The following is a 20288-nucleotide window of genomic DNA, read 5'->3' as shown; positions in this document are numbered from 1 at the left end:
ACCCCTGAAATCGCGCTGTTTGTTGAATTGGGATGTGGATGGATGGATTATAGGAAAATGATGATGAGAAGAGAAGCTTCTCGCTTTATGGTGAACAGACGCACACACATACACTCGTCAGTGGTATCACATACGAGTCAACATGAGGGGCAAGGGCACGGGATGGGTGGTAACCGCAAATCTGGGGAACCGCTGAATACCGATCACTTGCCGTTACCAGACAGGCCCAAAGTTTGCCATGGTTATGATGCTGCTTCTCTCTCTAGAGTTGCGGGGGTTGAGGTGCAGAAACCGCCACCAGTTCGTTTCGTTTCCGTTCGCTCGCTCGTGGGCTTCGGCCGACGTATGTGCACGTCCAGAAAGGGCCCAATTTCCGGTGTCCGATCTGCGAATTCTCTCATGTTTTCCTGGATGGACCCAAGATGATAATTAGTGGGAGGCTCCCACCATGCCTCCGTGCCCAGGTGCCCGCTATGTCAGTTCGGCCGGTCCGGTCTTGTCTCTCTTGCTCTTGACTTGACCTGAATAGCTCCTCCCATCTTTTTGGCAATCGCCTCTTTCTTTTATCGTCACTTGATCGTGTACTCTACTTTACGGGGCAATTACCGAGCTGTAACCAGGGTGTGGCATACATTGGCATCGTGAGACATACATACAGGGCCCTTACTGAGCGAGTCGCCCCCCTCCCGTCTCCCGCCATAACCCCCCGTTGCATCCAAGCACCTCCCACCTCTCCCGTCATCTGGATCGGTGCAGCACTGCATCCCAATACTGCGTCAACCCCCTTCCACCAGTGATACCTTCCGCTTCACCGCAACGGTGAGCTCAGCCACTTCTCCAGCAGAGAACGGTCACACATACGGGAGACAACTGTAGCGGGAGTGATTTGATCCGGCACGCGCGCGAACCACTACAAATCGGGCATTTCCAATCCGTTCAGCTCGGCGCCGCCCTTTTCTGGGTCAGCAGTGAAAGACAGCCGGGCCGCCACCACCAACACCAACACCACCACTTTACCTCATCCTCACCTCACAATCCCACCGGACCACCCCGACCTCAGTCTGCCCTACCGTGGTTGCGCACCTCAAGCTATCGACGGCGACGGCCAGCTTTACGTTTGAACATATACTGGGACACATACCAACCGGACTATGGCAGCCATTCATGTCATGACTGGCAACTGGACCTCGTGACGGACGGAACCCCGCGACAAAGGAAAAAAGCACGACGTCGTTCCAACAGAGAGGCTTTAGACCGCGATAGCACCGGGCCCAACGTTGAAACGATCACATCCCACCTCTTCCCTACTTATCGTCCTACTCGCCTTCCTCCCGGCTATCACACCTTTTACACCGAGAAGAAAATCACCACTTACACCTGATACAACCCGGAACAAGCGACGAGGATAGGGGAATGCAATAGCAATAAAAGAAACAACAACCCGCCCCCTCGAGACAACATGGAGCACATACACAGCCTCGACGTGAGCTGGATGACCCACGGGAATCCTAAAGGTTTGTGCACAATTGGACCCCTGGCGGCCTGAACATGCGCCATGTATATCGTGAATGGGAATTGTCCAGCTAACAGCAAGTTCCTTTGACCTTTCTCCAGACAGACCCGTGAGACCACTACTCGGCCGTCAAAGATCACTCTCGAACCCAGCGCCCTTGGACTCGCCCACCCCCGCAGCGACTACCAACGGCCATGGTAGGAACGACAACACTCAGGCGGCACAAGGCACGCCAAACGTGGCACCAAGTCCAAACCGACCAGCGCTTGGGACAAGAACGAGTTCAGACGAAAAGCGAATATCCCAACCTGCCGTTCCCCATCCCCCTCAGCGAAGGGGCTCCTGGTTCTCCAATATCTCGCAGAAATTCAGCTCGAGCAACGGTGCGACACAAAGCCCCCCTGTGGCGAATACTGCTTCTCCCAAGCCCGCCGAGTTCTCTGTTCCAAAAGCCAACCCAGCCAAGCAGGCCGTTCTACAACATGCGGCGAAACCAGAGGGCGAGGGTCCCTATACCCCTGCTCCGCCGCGAGGCTCTCAGACAAATGGGCTCCTACACGTATTTCGAAGATTATCATCGTCAACTTCTAGCGGAAGTTTGAATCCGACGTTCAAAGCTCACAATCATGGACTGGTGGAAAGGCAGGTGCTGAATGTGGACCGGAATCGGGAGCGCTGCGCCATCTCAGGGTTGAACCAGGCCAAGCTGAGGAGGGTGGCGTTTTGCGTCGACGTGGAGATTGCTCCAATGCCCAAATACATTGACGAAATGGACGAGCGAAAAGCAAAGGACAAAGCGGCCAAGGAAATGAAAAAGAAACTCAAGGAGAAGGGCGAGGCGGAAGCTCTCAAGAACCCCAAAGCGGTGGAATGCCAAAAGGAAGTTGATGGTTCCATCAAAGCCACGGGGGGAAGAAGTACCGAAGGAACCCGCCACAGAGGGCACATCCTCAACTCCACGCCTGTGCACCTCGCCAGCTGCAGCTTCGCCAATACCAATATCTTCTGCTGCTTCAGCATCCGACGCAAGGAAGAAAGAAAAGAAGAAGAAGAGCGAGGAAGACCGCAAGGCCCGCAAGGAACGGAAACGGCGGCAGGCGGAGGCCAACGGAACTGTTCCTATGGAGCTCTATTACAACTCTGATTCTGATTCCTCCACGTCCGCCAACGGCGGGAGTTATCGACCTGAAACACCTGCCGGACTTGCAAATCCACCTCAAACGATGCCCACTACCAACCCAGTTAGGATATACCGCCGGTGCTGTCAGCTGCGGGAGACACATATTCTTAAGAAGATAACCGAACAGCTGATGGACCCGGCCAACTTTTCTGCTGAGACGGGTATGGTTGAGAAGCTGGATTTGACGGGCTACTACATGGCGCTGCCCGATCTGGTGACGTTGGGTGATTACCTCGCTGTTGTCCCCGTCAGAGAGCTGATTCTGGTGGACTGCTCCTTGGCAGATGAAGGGCTCAGAGTTATCCTGGCTGGCTTGCTAGCAGCGAGAAAAACCAAGGTTCTGTCACCACTAAAACGAAGGAGACAGTTGCAACTACAGCAGCAGAAATCATCAACTGGCACCGTCGATGGGCTCATAGAGCAAGGCGGTGTCGTTGAGCGGCTGGTGCTTAGCAACAACAGAATCGGCCCGGAGGGCTGGAGGCACATATGCTTGTTTATCTATCTTTGCAGGACCCTCAAGGTCCTGGACTTGAGCGGGATTCAGTTCCCACGACATGTCTGCGTTCCCCTGCCGGATGGGCAACAACCACCTCCTCAAGCTCTGTGCTCGCTCTTTGCGAAGTCATTAGGGGAAAGACTGGGGGGGTCAACACTTACTCTGCTAAGTATGGCGCAAACAGGACTGTCTACACCTCAGCTGGCAGCCGTCATCGACGGTGCTATCAAATGTGGAATTAAGAGGTTGAATCTGGCGCACAATGATATTGACTCGGAGGGCCTGGCCCACGTGGCGAGATTCCTGAAGAGCAACCAGTGTGAGGGCCTTGATTTGGGTGGGAATGACCTTCGGGACAAGCTGGGAATACTGGCCGATTCACTCGAGGTGGAAACATGCCCTCTTTGGGCGCTCAGCCTGGCTGACTGCAATCTGGAGCCGTCGAGTCTGTGCAAGCTGTTCCCTACACTGGTGAAGCTGGATCACTTGAGGTTTATCGACTTGAGCCATAACCATGAGCTCTTCAGCTCAGACCCGAGCGCGGTGGCTGTTCTGAGAAGATATCTTCCCAAGTTTGCTTGCCTCAAGCGCATCCATCTGGCGGATTGCACACTTAGTGCTGAGCAAGCCATTGCTCTGGCAGAAATCCTGCCGGAGGTTACTGGCTTGGCACATATCAGCTTCCTGCAAAACAAGGACCTTGTCGAGCTCACGACAAGTGCGAATTCTGAAGAGAAACAAGAAGAGGCATGTGCCCTGTTTGCATCGCTCCTCGCTGCCGCCAGGGTTTCAACCAGCCTGGTGGCAGTTGATATCGAGGTACCCAGCGAGCAATCGAGTGATTTGGTCAAGGCCATGGCCAAGCAAGTCGTCGCGTATGGGTTGAGAAACATGGAGCTTGCTACTGCTTTGCAGACCGCTACATCAGCAACAACGCCTGCACCAACAGCTGAGGAGGGCTTGCTGTCGGGTAGCTTCAAGGCCGAGCCCGAATATCCCGATGTCCTGCAACGGCTAGTTGGACACGATGTCATGCTCTCTTTGGATGCTGATGCAGATGTTGATGCCGCTCCGGATAACGACTATGTCATCGGCGGCACTGGAGTCGTCAAGGCTCTTGCTTGCTGCCTCAAGAACAGGGGCGATGATATTTCTTCGCATTCTGTCCCTGAACTGTTGGCTGGTGAGGTGGATCAGGTTTCCTTGGGAGACGGTGAGAAGGAACCTACCACTGCGGTGGCCAAGGCCAAGGATACGAGCAAGCACCTGCTGCTCAGCGCTCGCAAGATCCGCTTGAGGCTCCAGCCTGCTATCGTCAAAGCCAAGATGGCGGCGAATGATAGCCACACTTATCGTACGTGCCTCTCTTTACAGTCCTATAGGAATACTCTGATGCTAACAGTAGTCGCAGACCGTCTCATGTTCTTGGATAATACCCTACATGGCATCATCAAGCGCTTTGAAGACGAGTTCCCCGACACCCGCCTGTCAGCAGCCGACGACTCGGGCGTGGACACCGCCAGCACCACTGCCGGAAACGACAAGGGCGATGCCGCTTCCTTTTCTTCCCTTGACAACGCTAATGGCAAATCATCCAGCCTGGCATCTGGTCCTACTCCCCCTCTCCCAACTGACTCGGACCTCTCAGCCAATTATACAGCTGCCATTATTTCCGACGCCGAAGACGACGCCGTTGCTCAATCACGCGAGTCCCGCAAGGCCCTCTCTCGCTCCAACTCGATCATTTCTTTGTCTTCCAAGGCGCTCGCAGATGAAGAGGCGCGCGTTCTCCGGGCGGGTCACAAATTCCGTGCTGGAATCGTGGCTCTCCGTCCTGAGCACTACAATGCCGCGCTTTTGAGTTCGGGAGTCGAAGAAGTCGGGGCGGATCCCAACCATGCTAGGTTACTACACGAGTTGCTGGATGAGATGGGTGACGCCGACCTGAAGAAGGAAGCAGAAGAGAGAGGCGTGGTCCAGGTGTTCCAGGAGAGGAGGCAAGATATACTCAAGAGACTGAGGGAGGCCGATCCCCAGCATTGGGACAGTTTTGTGGAGAGTCAGGTCATGGCAAGGAAGAATGTGGGGTTGCCTGAGCCGGAGGAGAGGAAGATCAAGGAGCAGGGTGTTATTGATGAGGAGGCGATTGAGGATTAAAGGTTTATTTTTATTTTTAAGAAAGCATAGCATTTTGGTTCTGAGAGTTGATTATATTCGTCTTGGGAGGGGAGGAGTCAGATATTGCATACACGGCGCGGATGGGGGGTGATTATCGGAGGAGTGGCGACGGACATGGAATATATCTATGAACGTAGATTCTCTTGCAGATGTCATTTTTGTTAGTCGATGAGTTGCCTCAAGAAGCTTTCAACACACATGGGTATTATCTACTTTCAAGTTAGACATGGTTAGAGCTGGTCAATGTACACGTTAATCTATAGTCGAAGGCAATCCACTTTGCTCAAACTTTTGTATCACGATTAAAACAGATTATGGTCATAAACATATATCATTTCAACACACACCAAAACACCGATAACTCTAACCGTCAAAACTCCCAAAGATGAACACCCCTTTCCCTCCCCCCTCGCCAAATCATGACAAGATACTCTAGTCGCGCCGCCCGCAGTATACAATACAACCCTTTTCAAGGCCTCTTCCACGCCGGCCTTGTCTGGAGCCATGACCCTCCTCCGCCTTTTTCCGGGCTGGGAGTTTTCTTGCTCGGACTTACAGTCTTGCCACATGGTTGTCTCTCGACCGGTCTCACAGTCCTCACAAGTGATTTGCCCTGTTTGACACCACCCGAAGAAGGCGTCTTCCTCACGCTTCCCCCCTGCCCTTTCTCATCAGCCCGCCGATCCGCTTTCACGTCTACTACTTTCTCCTCTTCCTCTCCTTTCCTCCTATCCTGCCCCGGTGGTCTCAAACCCTCACTCTCCTCTTTTCCAGCCTCCTAAGCCCTTGAAGCAGAAAACGAAACATTCACACTCCCCACATTCCCTCCCTGCTGCTGCTGCTGCTGCTGTTGTTGTTGTTTCTCCCCACCAACAGCCGAAACAGCACTCCCCCCAGCCCCAGCCTTCCCACTCTTCCTCCTAACCGGCTGATACACATCATTAAAGTTCATCGACACCCCCAGGAAGCGCATGTCCACATCAGGCTGATATGCCAGATCCCCCAACAAGATCTGCAGCCTCTGCCTGAAACTCACCCCTAACTGCTTCAGCCGTTCCTGCAGCGCGGGGAACTCGCTCTTAATATTGTTGTTCCCTCCCACTCCCCCGGCAGAACCAAAAAAGGGATCGTCCGGCCCGACAGAACTCTCCATGTCTCCCGAATTGGGCCGGTGTTTTCGCAGCAGCGAGACCGTGTCGACTTCTTGTCTGCGGGTAAAGTCAGACACCGACCACGAGTATAACCCGTCCACGCTGTCTCTGTAGTCGAGCATGTTTCGCAGCAGGAGCGACAGCTGCACCATGTACGAGTTGCGGTCTTCAACTTCTGATGCGTCACGGCCCAACGAGGCGGCTTCCTTTTGCGCGTCGTGGTGCTGTCTCCGGCGGGCACCGAGAAGTCCTTTGTGGGTGATGGAGGTGAGGTACTTGGTGTGAGCCGTGATCAAGTCATCCAGTGTGCAGTCTTCTTTTCGGATGTTCTTCTGCAGCTCCCCCCAACTGGACTCGATGACTTCAAACAAAATGTAGTATTGCAGTTGACCAACAAAATGGATCATCTCCGCGAGAGTTCCCCTGGTGGATTTCCACGTCTGGAGGACTGTCTCGTCGTTGGATTGCAGCACTCCCCTCGCGCCCGTCATGCATTTTCTCCAGGTGGATGCCAGAGCAAACTCGACGCGTTTGATCCGCCAGAGAAAGTTGAAGACTTTGAGGTACTGACGGTTTCCCCATTCGGTGACTACCACATCGACAGGGGCATCGATTTTGTATTCGAGCGTGAAACAATCCCAGCCAATATCGCCGTGGCTCAGTTGAAGCATACGGGCGTCTAGGCGGCGGAGGACCTCGTCGGAATCATACTGGGCGTTGGAGCCGCGGATGGCGTGTTCGAGCTGGGCAGTGAGGGTGTGGCGGTATTGTGCGCCAGCTGGGCGGTCGAGGTTCGCGGCGAGGGATTCCATCAGCAAGGCGATAAAGTCGCCCTGGCCGAGAAGGATATAGTTCTTCAGGGCTTGGAGGTGGTCAAACAGACGGAAGCGGGTGTTCATGAGCGTCATGAGGCGCTGCATGGTGGTCTTGTAGGCGTCGTCGATCCACTTCTCGAGCGTGGCCGTGTCGCCGTACTTGAGCTCCTTTGACGAGGTTTTGCTATAGGCGTCGACCCACTGGCTGTCGCCGCAGCTGTGGCGGATGAAGTTGAGGGACTTTCCAATCAAAAAGACCTTTTGGGCAAAGTCGGGGGTCATGATACTGGGTACCATGGCGTCGACGACTTCGTACTTGGAGTTCCACACACTAGCTTGGCCCTTGGCCTTGGACTCGTTTTGTTTCTCATTGTTGGGGTTTTGTTCGCGGACGAAGAACTCCAGATGGGGATCCGATAGCTCACCGTCGTATATCCAACGCCGAAGAATGTCGTAAAACGGCCGGGTGACGTCGGCCAGCAAGCGTTCAGCAAAAGCAGCCACCACGGGGTCACCATGAGAGGTAGAAAAGCCGTGGATCAGACTGATCAGTTGTCCGCCTTGTTTACTATAACTCTCCTCTGATATCAAAGACATCAGTCGCAAGCCCATGGTCGCCTCTCTCGTCCAAACAACGCATCTCTTCAACGTGACACCGGCTTTCCCGATGCCGCCTCGTGGTGCTGCCTCATCAAGGGATGACAATGCCCGTCGAATCTGCGCCTCCAGTGTTGCCACAAGAGTGAGATATGACCGAAGCTCATTGTTGATGGCTGCCCGCAAGCTCTGGCCGAGTAACCCCTTTGCTTGTGACTTGACAAAATTTGCAAGCCCTCGATATAATAATGAAGGCTCGGCCAAAGTGTGCAACAGTGACACTATTGGTACCGGCAAAGTTGGCGGCAGTTTCAAAACAGTATCCCTGGTGAAGGGAAGAGTTGTTGATGATAATCCCTGAAGAGTGAAAGGAAGGTCTCTCAACAGACCCATTTCAGAAGGCTCAAACTCCAATGAGTTGTCTGCGAGCAAGTTTGACTTGATTGAAACGTCCCTTGTGCTCTTCTTGGTAGATCCGTCTACCGCACCAGGCTGCGAGCGAGCTTCTTCGGCATTGGTGTTTCGCCGTGGCCTTTCGGTTGGGAGCTTCTTCAAACCACCTGGGGCAAACACATTGTTTACGGCCTCTTCTTCTGATACCAGTGGTGGTGCGGGTGTCGACGTTTTTGACTCTGCTATTGCCGTCGACCGGCCTGTTGCTCGTCCCGCCGCCCGCTGTGTTACTGATTCACGGAAGTTTGGCTCGCGAGAAGCTGGCTCTCGGAAACTTGGCTCTGCCAGTACTGGCCCTTGGTAGTTCTCTGCCTCTACCTGGTTCTCTTCCTGCTCCCGAAGGATCTGCGCTTGAAGTTCTCGGTCCCGGAAGCTTGGCTCCCGCGATGTCAACCCATGTGGTGCTGCTGGCTGCCTTGGTAGTGGTGGAGGCTCATTGGGATTAGGCGAGTCAGAGAGCTGATATAGGAGATATAAAATGGCCCATTTTTGGTTCAGGACTGGCAGTGACAAAAGTCGGGTATAGAGGTTGGAGAAGCGTAGGGCCTGGCTAGGGTTGCTGTGTATGAGCTTCCGCTTGATGAGGTCCGAAGCATGGTTTACGTCGGCCGATATCGAGGGAGAATTGGGCCTGTTGCTTTCTAATTAGCTTTGTCTAGGCCAAAAGAGTATCAGATGAAAAATGCTCACCGCTCAAAAATGGCCCGGACAAGCTCGAAGCAAGCATCATGCCTCTCTTGAGCTGTCTGCTCGTCGTCGTGGGGGTTGCTGGGCACCAGGTGGGTGATCAGACTGTCGATTGCATTCGAGATTCGATTGCGCGGGGCGTGAGGCATGATTGCATTGTGTCAATGTCAACCCAGTGCCGTTCGTAATCAAGCTCTTTTGTAGGCGGTGGTAATGTTTAGTGCTGCATTATTGACTTGAATATTGGTGGATTGGACGCGACCTAGGATACAAGACAGGACGTGACGAGGGGTCGTCGTCCAGTGTAAAAGGGCTGCCAAGAATGGTACAAAGCTGCCCTGAGGCCGGGACCAGGGCCTACAACTACACCCGCCGCAACTCTGTTACTGAGAGGCCCCGCAAAATTCAACTACAGACACTGAGCAACCGAGGACCTGACCACCATCAAGTTTGGCTGATCGACGACAACACCATCCATTCCAAGGCGACACCATGCCAAGTCCATCACTCTGACTGCGGATCCGCGATCGCATGAGTCTGGCCTTCATTTTGATGCGCAAATGACTGCCGCTTCACGTTGCGACCACTGTGCATTTCGCGCGCGACGAAACTGAACCCTGCTCCTTTCTCTCTTTCGCGCCTCCGGATCAGGATTGCTCCAGCCATATCTGTACATCTACAACTCCAAGGCTGGCCACACCACCATGGTCGACATCGACCCCGCCGCCCTGAGCCGGCCTTCCATCAGCGTCTCTACCCCCATTCTCGCCAACAAATCCATCAATGTCTCGGCCCCGTCGCTGCACAAGACTCCCAAAACGAGCCAGCTTATACCCGCCCGCATAGACCTCGAGCCGATATACACGCAGTTAAAGTCCACCATTGGCCCCGAACAATGGGTTATTTACAAAGAAACAATCACAAACTTCCTGATCGGTATGCGCCAGCGGCTCTGCATCATACATTCCGGGCCAAACTTGCTGACCATGTTTACATACAGGCCGCCTCAATCAAGCCGAGTTCAGCGAGCGCATAGACCCAATATTAGCTTCCCCTGACGGCCAAAGAGAACATTTACATAACCAGCTCATTGCTGCCATCTATGGAAATGTCACGAGGGAGATGCCGGACCAGGGCCTTGCGCCCTGGGTCAGTGCCAATGACAAGCCGTCCACCACGACAGGCAACAAGCCCGTGTCTGGTGATGCTGCCGAAAGGAGGTTAAAGGGGGAGGTCATGCAGTTGCCGGCACGAGACAGGCGGAGGATCAAGGACATTGTACAAAACGATGTAAGCCTTCCTACGACCACGGCTATCCACGCTGGAGTTACTGACCCTTTATCTAGTTCGACCCATTCAACTCCTTGGCAGATGTATTTACAGACCAGAGCCGCATCAAACCTGCCAAGACCACCGAGGTACCAGCAAGCGCAGCAGGGGGTCTCAGTCGCATGAGTATGTACCCCTTCCTTACCCCTTATTTGACTCTTCACCAACAGCGTGTAGACTTTGACCTCGAGATCCGAAAACGCTTTGCCCAACCTCTTGCCGTCGAGTCAGGCGAATTCCCTGACGTATCTAGTATCGAAGCCCGCATGTTGCCCTTTTGCTATGAATCTGGTCTCATCTCCGGCCACGCGCCAGAAGCCGCCCAGTTCATGTCTATCGCCACCGACACGTTTATAAAAGAAGTTCTTACGCAGGTATTTAGTCGTACTCGCAGCAACGGACCCGGCGACTCTGGAAATGCTGGCTTTGGGCCAGGGGGTGCATGGGTTCAGACGCACAAATACAAGAAGCAACTGGCAAAGGAAGAAGAAGCCTTCCAAAGGGGAGAGCTGACCAGGGACAAGAGCGGGCTGTTGCCGATCGAAGCCAAAGCTGCGAGCGAAAGAGGACCTCTTGGAATGACAGATTTGAGGTTGGCGTTAAATGTGGGCGACTGTGGAATGGCAAACTTCCCGACAATAGTGAAAACGATTGTCAACGACTACCGAGAAGGAGAGTTGGAAGATTGGGAATCTTACACGTATATTAAGAAGGAAGGTGGAAGGATATTAGGCGAAACCGACGATGAGGATGTCGAGATGGGCGGCACGACGACAATGGTGAACGGAATGCCGTCGTTAATACCATTACCAACAGCAGCTGGTGGCAGCAAAGCCCTGGCCACGGCAACCACAGACCCACCACCACTTACAAATGGAATAGGAGGGCACGGTCACGGGCCAGATGCCATGGATATCGACAACGATCTTTGGTGGGAGGGAGCCGACCCGGCAGATGGCGATTTCTTGAATTCGGTATTGGATTCAACGTTGGCTGTGGGGTAAGACTTTGCAAGACTTGCTTGTCATTGCTCTTGTATTTTCTCATTTGTTTCCTGTGCTTTCAGATTCCCCTGTGGTCATTTATTTTTGGTTTATTTGGGGTAGGATGGTGGGTATTATATCTATGTTGGCGATGGCACTCTTGGCTGGCGTTTGCTTTCTGGCGAGAGCGACATAGGCGATGTCATTTGGCGAATTGGCGTACATGGGGTAAGATGCGAGCGGTTATCTTTGCTTTGCGCTTATACCTGGAGTCAGGGGGTTGCATTTAAAGCCTTTTTTTCCTTCACTGCATTTTCTTGTATATCCTGTTTGATATTGTAGAACATGGGGGCTTGAAGCTTGATGGATGGTGGGATGTTTGAACAAGGTTGAAAAGCGTAGTTGTGTGTTGAGAGGAAGGCAAGCATTCATGGGAAACTAAAAGAGTGTATGTGTGTGTGTGTGTGTGTGAGAGAGAGAGAGAGAGAGGATATTCTATTACTGGCTGTGGTCCTCACCTTGCAGGGCTGCCTGTATTTTATGACCGATACCCAATTAAGAAACAGCCCGAGAGGATATGGACTTCATGTGACGAACCCCGATCCAGAACCTCTGAGAGGGGTACTCAGTTGAAGGTGCTTCTAGACAAATGGTTCGGTGCAGCTAAACAGTGCACAACAATGGCTTGTCTCAATCACAATAGTCTGATACCAACGAATGTGACTTGTATTGCATACTGCGGAACTATCTACCAGCTATCTAGTTCCTCCGTATATACAGACCCGTGGATCACCTGGATCACGTTCCCTCCAAAGGTGATCTAGATTACCTTTCCTTACTGTAGTTCATTACGCTCATCGTGATCCTGTCGCTCCACTTCGATTAGTCAGTAATGATTGGCTAGGAGCGTCCCGCGCCCCGTACGTTAGCTCTTCATCCACGATTGTGACAATTGGCTCCAGGAAAGTATTTGATTATTAAAAAATATTAAATTTTGATTAATATAAAAAATCTATGTATTTATATAATTATAGTAGATTAATATAGTTAAATTACTATTAAATATAATAGTAAAAAAGATATAGAAATTTTTTTTCTATAAATAAAGATATTATATAATTCAACAAATATCTTGATAAATTTTTAACTGATGTTTTTATATTCTCTTTTCTATCGGTCTTTAGTTTAATATGAAAATAAAAAATTTTTAAACTAATTATTTTAAAATTTCGAGTTTATCTAGTAAAACTTTATAAATGTCACGGTATTAAAGCGAGGCTTATAGGAAAACAAAGTGTCACAGACCAACTATATAGCAAGACTGAGTGAGAACTGCAGCAAGCTGTAGTAGCCAATCAAGGGAAATGTAACAGCGGAGCTGCAGGGTGATGAGGCGCTCACTTCTTGGCAAAGGTGAGCCAGATCACCACCGCTCACCAGTGAGCCGCGGTGAGTCATGTACGGAGGTACCTGGAGGATGGAAGTCTATATATACGGAGGAACTGGCTGGTGTAGATAGACAGTTCCGCAGTATGCAATTCAAGTCACAATCGTTAGTATCTAGACTGTTGTGATTGAGACAAGCTATTGTAGTACACTGTTTAGCTGTACCGAACCATGATTGTTCAGTAGTGCCTTCAACTGGTATCCCTTTCAGAGGTTCTGGATAGGGGTTCGTCACATGTGGAGCTCGGGAAGAGCAGCGCCGCTTCGGCTATATTGAAATGGTGAGAAAACACACAAATACAACCAAGATATTACAAATATACCCTCAACAGGTCCCTGAATGAATATACCTGCGTGACAGTGGCTCGCTCGCAGGCCGCACTTCACGCAAGACAAAGAAAAGACACTATGGGCTCGCAGGCCACATAATAAGCACCGGAGTGGCCTGATCAGAGAGCCAGAATTGCCTACACGCGTGCAAGGCTCAAAATACGAAGAAAACAAAAGTCGATGTCTTGTCCCTCTGATCAGGAAGACCTTAGCCCTGTGGCCGCACCCCAAACCATTGGATATCTTTTCTAGTGGTAAAAGAGTTAAATTATAAAATTCTACAAAATTTAACGTGGTTTTTAAGCCCCTGATGGATCAAAAAGTGGAAACGGAACCCCCATTTGCAGCTCACAGTGGTCGCGTTCTGACGCGCTTCCCAGCAATCGCGACGCGCCGTGGTGGGGCACTTAAACATAGGTAGGTATTATGCCGCCCTACCCTGTGCTCTTCCTCGACAACACCACACCACCTCTCCACCCATTGACCCATTTTGAACTTTTTGTCGGGCAGTTATCGGGTTATGCTTCGAAGTTCAGCATTTTACTTATAATTCTTAGGTCGAATTCGTCCTTTATTTGGCAATATACTTCGCCATGCCTTCCTCTCCCGCCCTCTCAAGGCGAAGTGGCAGCGCGACACCCCTCGCCAGCCCTACCACCACGCGTATTCGCACCCATAACAGATTCCTCAACTATGGAGGCGACAGCAGTACCAGTGAAGGAGAAGACGACGCGGAAATTTTACGACCAAGGGGCAAACTGGCCGCGAGAATGCTGGGCGGAAACACAGAACCCACAGCCGATTCAGAATCTGAGAAGGACAGCCCAAAACCCTCTTCACCCAAGAAGACTGCTGCGACAAAAAAAGCCGAGGATGACGACGAAGATGAATACGAGATCATCGCCCCGCGGCCTAGAAAGTTGAAGGCACGTCGCCAACGGAGCGCAACACCAGAACAAGAGCCAACAGCAACAGCGCCACGATCCCCGTCACCAGAACAGAACCACAGTCCAGCGCCACAAGAACTTTTTGTCTCGCCTTCGAAACCCTCCGGAGAAGCTGGCAGTTATGATGAGGACCTCCCTAGCCCCTCTCGTCTGGCCAAGAATGCGAAATTCGAGGCACTGGTCGCCAAGAAGAGGGCGGAAAGACTTGCTCGGGAAGCAGAGGAGGCTCGCAAGAAGGCCGAAAGGAATGCCATGATTATGGATGATGAGGATCCCGAGGACTTTACGGACGACGAGGGTGGCCACAAGCTCACACAAGAGGGTGCCAAATCACGGCCCTCCGCTCGCAAGGCTAGCAAGAAGGCATTGGAGGAGATGAACAGAGAAACGCAGCGGATGACCAGAGCCTTACAACTTGCGCACGAGGCCAAGATTAAGAAGAAGATTACCAAATCCACCCTGTTCGAGAGGTTCAACTTCAAGCTTGCCGGCGCTGCTGCTTCAACAGAACTACCGAAGGAGAAGGCTGCGCCAGTCAGCTCTAGCCGGGCGGGTACCCCAGCTTCAGTTCAGCAGAGTGATGCTGAACGCAAGGAGGACGACACACCTCCTAGCTCACCTCCCGAGGGCGAGAAGGAGAAGGCGACTCCAGCACCACAGACGACACTCCAGGACAACAGTGACGTTGAGCTCCCCACGGTCGGAGAGATGGCCGCTTCAGCAGCTGCTGCCCCCAAGAAACTCGACAAGGGCAAAGGCAAAGCCACTGCCGCCGAGTTTGAGGACGAAGACAAGGCCGAAGACAAGGCCAAAGAGCAGCACCAGATGCCCCGCGTAAAGCGTAATCTCCGTGTCAAGTTTCCGCAGTTCTCTGTCCGAGCCAACACAGTAACTGCTTCTCTCGACGATGAGGACGACGACCTCCAAGTCCAAATGCCCTCCAAGATTGATCAGATTCTCTCTCGCGTCAAACCCAACCAAAACAAGGAGCCCAAAGCTCTTCTCAACCTCCGCCGTCTGGCTCAACTGGATGACCCGGACAAGAAGGCGGGACCGGTACCAACCAAGCAAAAGTTTCAGCAGCATCAGAAACCTGCCATGACGGTGGGCGAGCTACAGATGACTCTGATGCAGCGGGCCAAAGCGCAGGCCAAGCTTGAGCGGGAAAGGCACCTTGAGTCTCTCCGGGCCAAGGGTATCGTTGTCATGACTGCTGAGGAGAGAGAAAAGGAAGAGCAAGAAGTTGAGGACATTGTCGCGAAGGCGAGGAGAGAGGCTGAGGAGATCATGGCCAAGGAAAGGGCGGATGCCAAGGAGGAGAGGAGAAAGAAGCGGTTGAAGAATGGGGAGGATCCACTTGATTGGGATGACAGTGATTATGATGGAGAGAGCTGGATTGGTGAGGGTGAGGAGGAGGCGGAGATTGAGCTTTCTGGTAGTGAGGAGGAAAATGAGGACGAGGAGGAGGAGATGGAGGATGGTGGTGTTTTAATCGACGATGCTGCTGAGGAATCTACCGATGAAGAGACGGAGGAGGTTGACGCGCCCAACTCAGATGACGAGGATGGTCTTTTTACAGCCAGCTTCAAGCAGGCCCCTCGCAGGGCGTGGAAACAGACTGCTGTTCTGTCTGATGACGAGAACGAGGCCGATGAGGGTGTTGTCAAGGCTACGCCTAATCCTAAGAAGATTCTGGCCAAGTCACCCTCTGTCCGCCAACATACCTCCCCCAGCGTCCCGACCTCAGTTTTGCGCTCAGCCACCAAGACGTTCATTCCTGGTCTTCCCGTTGCTGGCCCTGCCGGTCTGGGTTTGACCCAGATCTTCCAGGGCACCATGGACGACAGTCAGATGGGCTCGGCTCCTCCTGATTCTCCCTCCCAACCCAGGCCTACGTTTGATATGGGCGCCTTCCCCGATTCGCAGTTCTCACAATTTGTTCAGGAACCAGCGGACGGTGTCGTCTTGAACAGCCAGCCAGCCCCTGGTGAGCAAGACGCAGAGACACGGGGCATCCAAATCCAGTTCTCGCAGTCTCAGGTCCACGGCTTTGACTCGTTCTTGCGGGATGAGACGTTTGAAGCTACCCAGGTATCAGAGCTGATCGAACCAACTCAAGACTCTGGCTTCAAGAATTTTACTCCTCTTCAGCGGAGCTTTATTGAGGAGCCTGCCTCTACGGTGGAGACCCTTCCCGCGAACCAAAACAGTCAAGCCGACTCTCCCTTGGTACGGCGCACTGGTAAGCTTCGCCGGAGAGCTGAAGTTGCTGCTTCTGAAAACGAGGATCAAGATGAGATTATGAAGGACGACATCGAGACCGACGCTGCTTCTTCTGCCACCAATGCATTTTTTGCCATGAAGGAGGCTGCCCGTAAAGAAAAGGAGCGCAAGAGGAAGGAAGCATTTGACAAGAAGAAGAGCAAGGCCCGTGAGATGGTGGAGGAGCAAGCCGAGGAGTCCGAGGATGAGTATGCTGGTTTGGGTGGTGCGGATGGCGAAGACACTGACGACGAGGACGCAAAGTCTGTGCAAGAGATGATTGATGATGAGACGGCTGACAAGGCGGAGGATGAGCGCAAGTTGGCTGCTTTCTATGCGTATGTTTCTTCTCATGGCTTTGGGCCAATTTGGTACTAACTTGTATTCAGTGACCGTGAACGTGCTGCGGACGAGAAGCAAGTCAATAAGCTTTTCCACGACATCACTACTGGTCTCCTGCGCCGCAAGCGCGCTGGCAACTGGGATGAGCTCGATGATGAAGATGACGGCGGGGAGGCCCTCCGTCGTATGAAGCGCCGCCAATTCGCCAAGATGCAGCGTGCACTCTTTGCCGATGAACGTATCAGCAAGGTCGCCGAGAACCCACGTAACCAAGCCTTCCTCAAAACCATCGAGGACCGTGGTTCAGACGACGAAATGGACTTCATCTGGGCGCCACCTCCTCCTGCTCCAGGTCTTGACTCTCAGAACTCTGCAACTGGCGACTCCTCTAATGAAGCAGTCACCATCCCCGACAGTCAACCCCAAGAGCAGCAGCAGCAGCAGCAATCTACCAACCCAAGACGCACAAAGCCAGGCCTCACCAACAAGAAGAAGCCCTCCAACATCGGTGAGATTAGGGATTCTCTCTCCAACCTTCTCGAGGACGGGCCTGGTTACAAATCTTCTTCCGTCATCCCCGCCACGATTCTCGACTCTGACTCGGAGGGTGAAGGCCCCCATCCCTCATCGGCCTCCTCCAACAAAGAGAACAGCAAGCCTGAAATCGTGGACCGCATTTCCCTCAAGCGCACATCATCCAATACCTCTTCCTCCACCCGGCTCGCGTTCGCCGGTTCATCTGATCGGTCGTCCTCGTTCAAGATCCCACCCCTTCTCCGCCGTGCCACTACCAATTCGTCTACTCTATCTGCCTCGTCAGCGGGCATGTCTTCTACCGGTGTCACCACATCCAACCTGCAACAAGTCAGGGCTGAAGACGGCGGTATCAAGATCAAGCAGACTGCCTCCAAGAAGTCGGGTGTTAGCTACCTCGCCAGAGGCAACGAGAGGTTGTCGGCACTGGCGGAGAAGGAGAAGAGGAGGGAGGACAAGAAGTTCAAGGGGGCCATGGTGGGGGAGAGGAAGAAGGCTTTGGGAGGGATGTTTGGGGGCGGGAGGTTTGAGTAATTCTTTTTGCAGACTGCAGTGTTTTTTTACATTTTTGAAGGGGTTATCAGGCGTTTGATAGGGATAGGGTTAAGATACGGATATGTTTGGGATATTTGTACTGGATATGGTTTTGTGTAGGGGGGTTAATAGGGTCATGATGGGTGGGACATACTTGGGTCAAAAAGGGAGAGGGTCCATGGCGTTTGTGTTTTGCTGCAAGGGGTATATATATGTGAGAATCGGCTTTCAGAATTCAGAATTGTGATAAAAGCAAGGTCGTATCGAAATAGTAGCTGTGTTTCCAATTGATTATCTAGTGTCTACATCGCAGCAAATAAAAATCAACCGCAACTGTTCAAACGGCAGCACCAAAACGCCGTCACCTTCTATTCAGCAATAAAACAACCCATAGAAAGAAAGAAAATGTAACGACGGAGAAAAAAGGAGGGGGTGAGAAGTCAAAGTCTTCCAATATTGGCTAGTTTTCGAAAACTAAGAAGTCTTACAGTCACCTATTGAGTGATTTGCCCCTTTAGGAGCTGAAAAGGTCGTTCTACGATGTTCAAAAGATTTGAGCGCCTTGGGGAATTGAGAAAGCTTCGGTGGCTCTGAATTTGCTGCGAGGTTGAGAATTGTCGAGATGCCCAGAGCATCTAGGGGATGATGAAGACTCGGGAGTTTCGGACACTGTGGTCGTTCTAGCCTTTTCATAGGTTGCCTGAAGGGGGGCTTCCTCGAACTGCCCAGCGAGAGATATTTCCCACTGTTTCCTCGGGCTTCTCACATTGGACGATCAAATGTTGTTCCTCGCCAGATTTTGGGCACTTTCTTCGTGCACAGTTGCCGCCTCCGCCAAGCCTAGGGTGTCCTTAGTAAAGGCGTCTGGGTACTTTGGAATAACGCGTTTCCATAGCTCGTCCTCTGTGTTGTCGACATCACCTTCTTCCAAATCTTTGATATCCTCCTCCTCTGAATCCTCCTCTGAATCCTCCTCTGAATCTTCCATATCCCCCTCTTCTGGATCATCCATACGCTCCTCCTCTGAATCTTCGGCATCATCCTTCCTTCTCCAACTTTTTGACATCTTCCTCCTTTGGCACGTCAATTTTTTTGATTGGTATCCACTGCTTCTTTTATGTCGATGACACCCCTGGACAGCTCCTGGCGGATTGCTTAAAACCATTCATTCAGCTCCCCAGCACACTCTTCGTGAGTATGCCAGTGGTTTCCCATCCCACGCCCCCGTTGGTATCGTTGATAATGTATGACAGCATTCCCTTCACTTCCTGCCAATAGAGCTCCATAAAGGTCGTATAGAAATTGACCCAGTATTCTCCTGGCTCCTTTGTGATGCGCCATCTCTTATACTTATCCTCACAAGGCAGGCCAATCTACGTACCTAGTCAGCAAGCAACAACTATTCTTGTGTTTTGATATTGCCTCACATCAACGGGCTGCGTTCAGTCAGCCACACCATTATGATTGGTAATTTTCGGTGAGGTAGAACCCCTGTAGTTCTGAAGACATTGACTACATGTTGGTACTTTCTTGGGATATCTTCGTGGGTTGCACTGCTTTGATTTGGGGGCAGGGCGAGAAATGAAGGTCTCCTGTGCCACTGGCTTCATATATCCAAAACCTACTGTGTCGCCGACGGCCGCCCCTGCTCACTCACAATCAGTTTCATAGTCTACCCATTGGTCTGATATACTTAGGTGAATTCATAGGAGAATAGTGGATAATATTACAAAACATCAACTTCGACACACACACAAGACTCAAAAAGGTTGTACAGAAATATCCCATTCACCCGATGTCTAGTATACACCCTCTCCTCTCTTAATCTCGAGATGCCAAGATGCCTATATGCTACAAGACCACCAAGTTTTACATCCCGCCTCTTCCTCCCTTTCTCCTAGACTATGTAAAAACATGTTATCAACAAAGGAAAAAACACATGTTATTAAGTAGGTCGTCCAAACAAGAGAACTACAAAGGTATGGTGTCGCCCCCCTCTTCTCCCTCCTCCCCCTCCTCCTCTTCTTAAATTCCCAGAGCTGGTTGCCTGTTTCATCGTTTCCGTTCCCCTTCTCTTCTTCTTCTTCTTCTTCTTCTTCCATATCGTAGCATCGTGATTTCCCACGCTTAGCGCCCCTCTTCTCCATGAAGAGCCCGATGAATGCGTATAAAATACCGCGCCGACCACCCAAGAAAGGGAAAGAGAAACAAAAAAACCAGACCATATTTTGGTGAAAAAACCCAACCCGGCCAGCAATGCACCAAGAACCCTTGCAGTACATAATCTCTAAACATGTAATGTGTTGTGGTGTGTGTAACACGTTGTGCCGAGTCCGCCCATCGTACATAAATCGTCATGTCCCTCGGAAAAGAAAAGAAGCGGTCATGAAGCCAGGTCCCTCAGAGCCGATGCTTTTGCAGCCAAAAAAAAAAAAAAAAAGAAGTGACTCCTAGCGCATCCACGACTTCGACCGTCTCCCCGTAAGAAACTTGTCTTTCAAAACCAAG

At 51.8% G+C, this 20288-nt stretch overlaps 4 protein-coding genes across 4 annotated transcripts; 3 read left to right on the top strand and 1 right to left on the bottom strand.

The window, feature by feature from the left end:
* Positions 1–1459: 1459 nt before the first annotated feature.
* On the top strand, positions 1460–5705 carry MHP1 (Microtubules assembly and stabilization protein; the record flags this gene model as incomplete). Its single annotated transcript, XM_062944991.1, has 4 exons — positions 1460–1514; positions 1615–2403; positions 2432–4546; positions 4604–5705. The coding sequence occupies 4 exons, from the start codon at positions 1460–1462 to the stop codon at positions 5347–5349; spliced, it is 3705 nt and encodes a 1234-aa protein (XP_062803877.1). The 3' UTR covers positions 5350–5705.
* Positions 5686–9387, bottom strand: SPC98 (Microtubule-nucleating Tub4p (gamma-tubulin) complex component). Its single transcript, XM_062944990.1, has 2 exons — positions 9077–9387; positions 5686–9017 (listed from the first exon to the last, which is right to left on the bottom strand). Exons 1-2 carry the CDS (start codon positions 9220–9222, stop codon positions 6149–6151), a joined length of 3015 nt encoding a protein of 1004 aa, XP_062803876.1. The 5' UTR covers positions 9223–9387; the 3' UTR covers positions 5686–6148.
* Positions 9388–9429: 42 nt separating this feature from the next.
* QC764_212810 (uncharacterized protein) lies at positions 9430–11959 on the top strand. The gene is made up of 4 exons (XM_062944989.1): positions 9430–10009; positions 10074–10363; positions 10420–10528; positions 10580–11959. The coding sequence occupies exons 1-4, from the start codon at positions 9778–9780 to the stop codon at positions 11404–11406; spliced, it is 1458 nt and encodes a 485-aa protein (XP_062803875.1). The 5' UTR covers positions 9430–9777; the 3' UTR covers positions 11407–11959.
* A 1795-nt stretch (positions 11960–13754) lies between these two features.
* QC764_212800 (uncharacterized protein) lies at positions 13755–17780 on the top strand (the record flags this gene model as incomplete). Its single annotated transcript, XM_062944988.1, has 2 exons — positions 13755–16708; positions 16760–17780. 2 exons carry the CDS (start codon positions 13755–13757, stop codon positions 17778–17780), a joined length of 3975 nt encoding a protein of 1324 aa, XP_062803874.1.
* Between the last annotated feature and the right edge of the window lie 2508 nt (positions 17781–20288).

This window comes from Podospora pseudoanserina, chromosome 2, assembly GCF_035222485.1.
Source record: "Podospora pseudoanserina strain CBS 124.78 chromosome 2, whole genome shotgun sequence".
In the NCBI taxonomy this organism is placed as follows: domain Eukaryota; kingdom Fungi; phylum Ascomycota; class Sordariomycetes; order Sordariales; family Podosporaceae; genus Podospora; species Podospora pseudoanserina.
The sequence above is the reverse complement of the archived record's forward strand: the minus strand, read 5'-3'. Positions and strand labels throughout refer to the sequence as shown.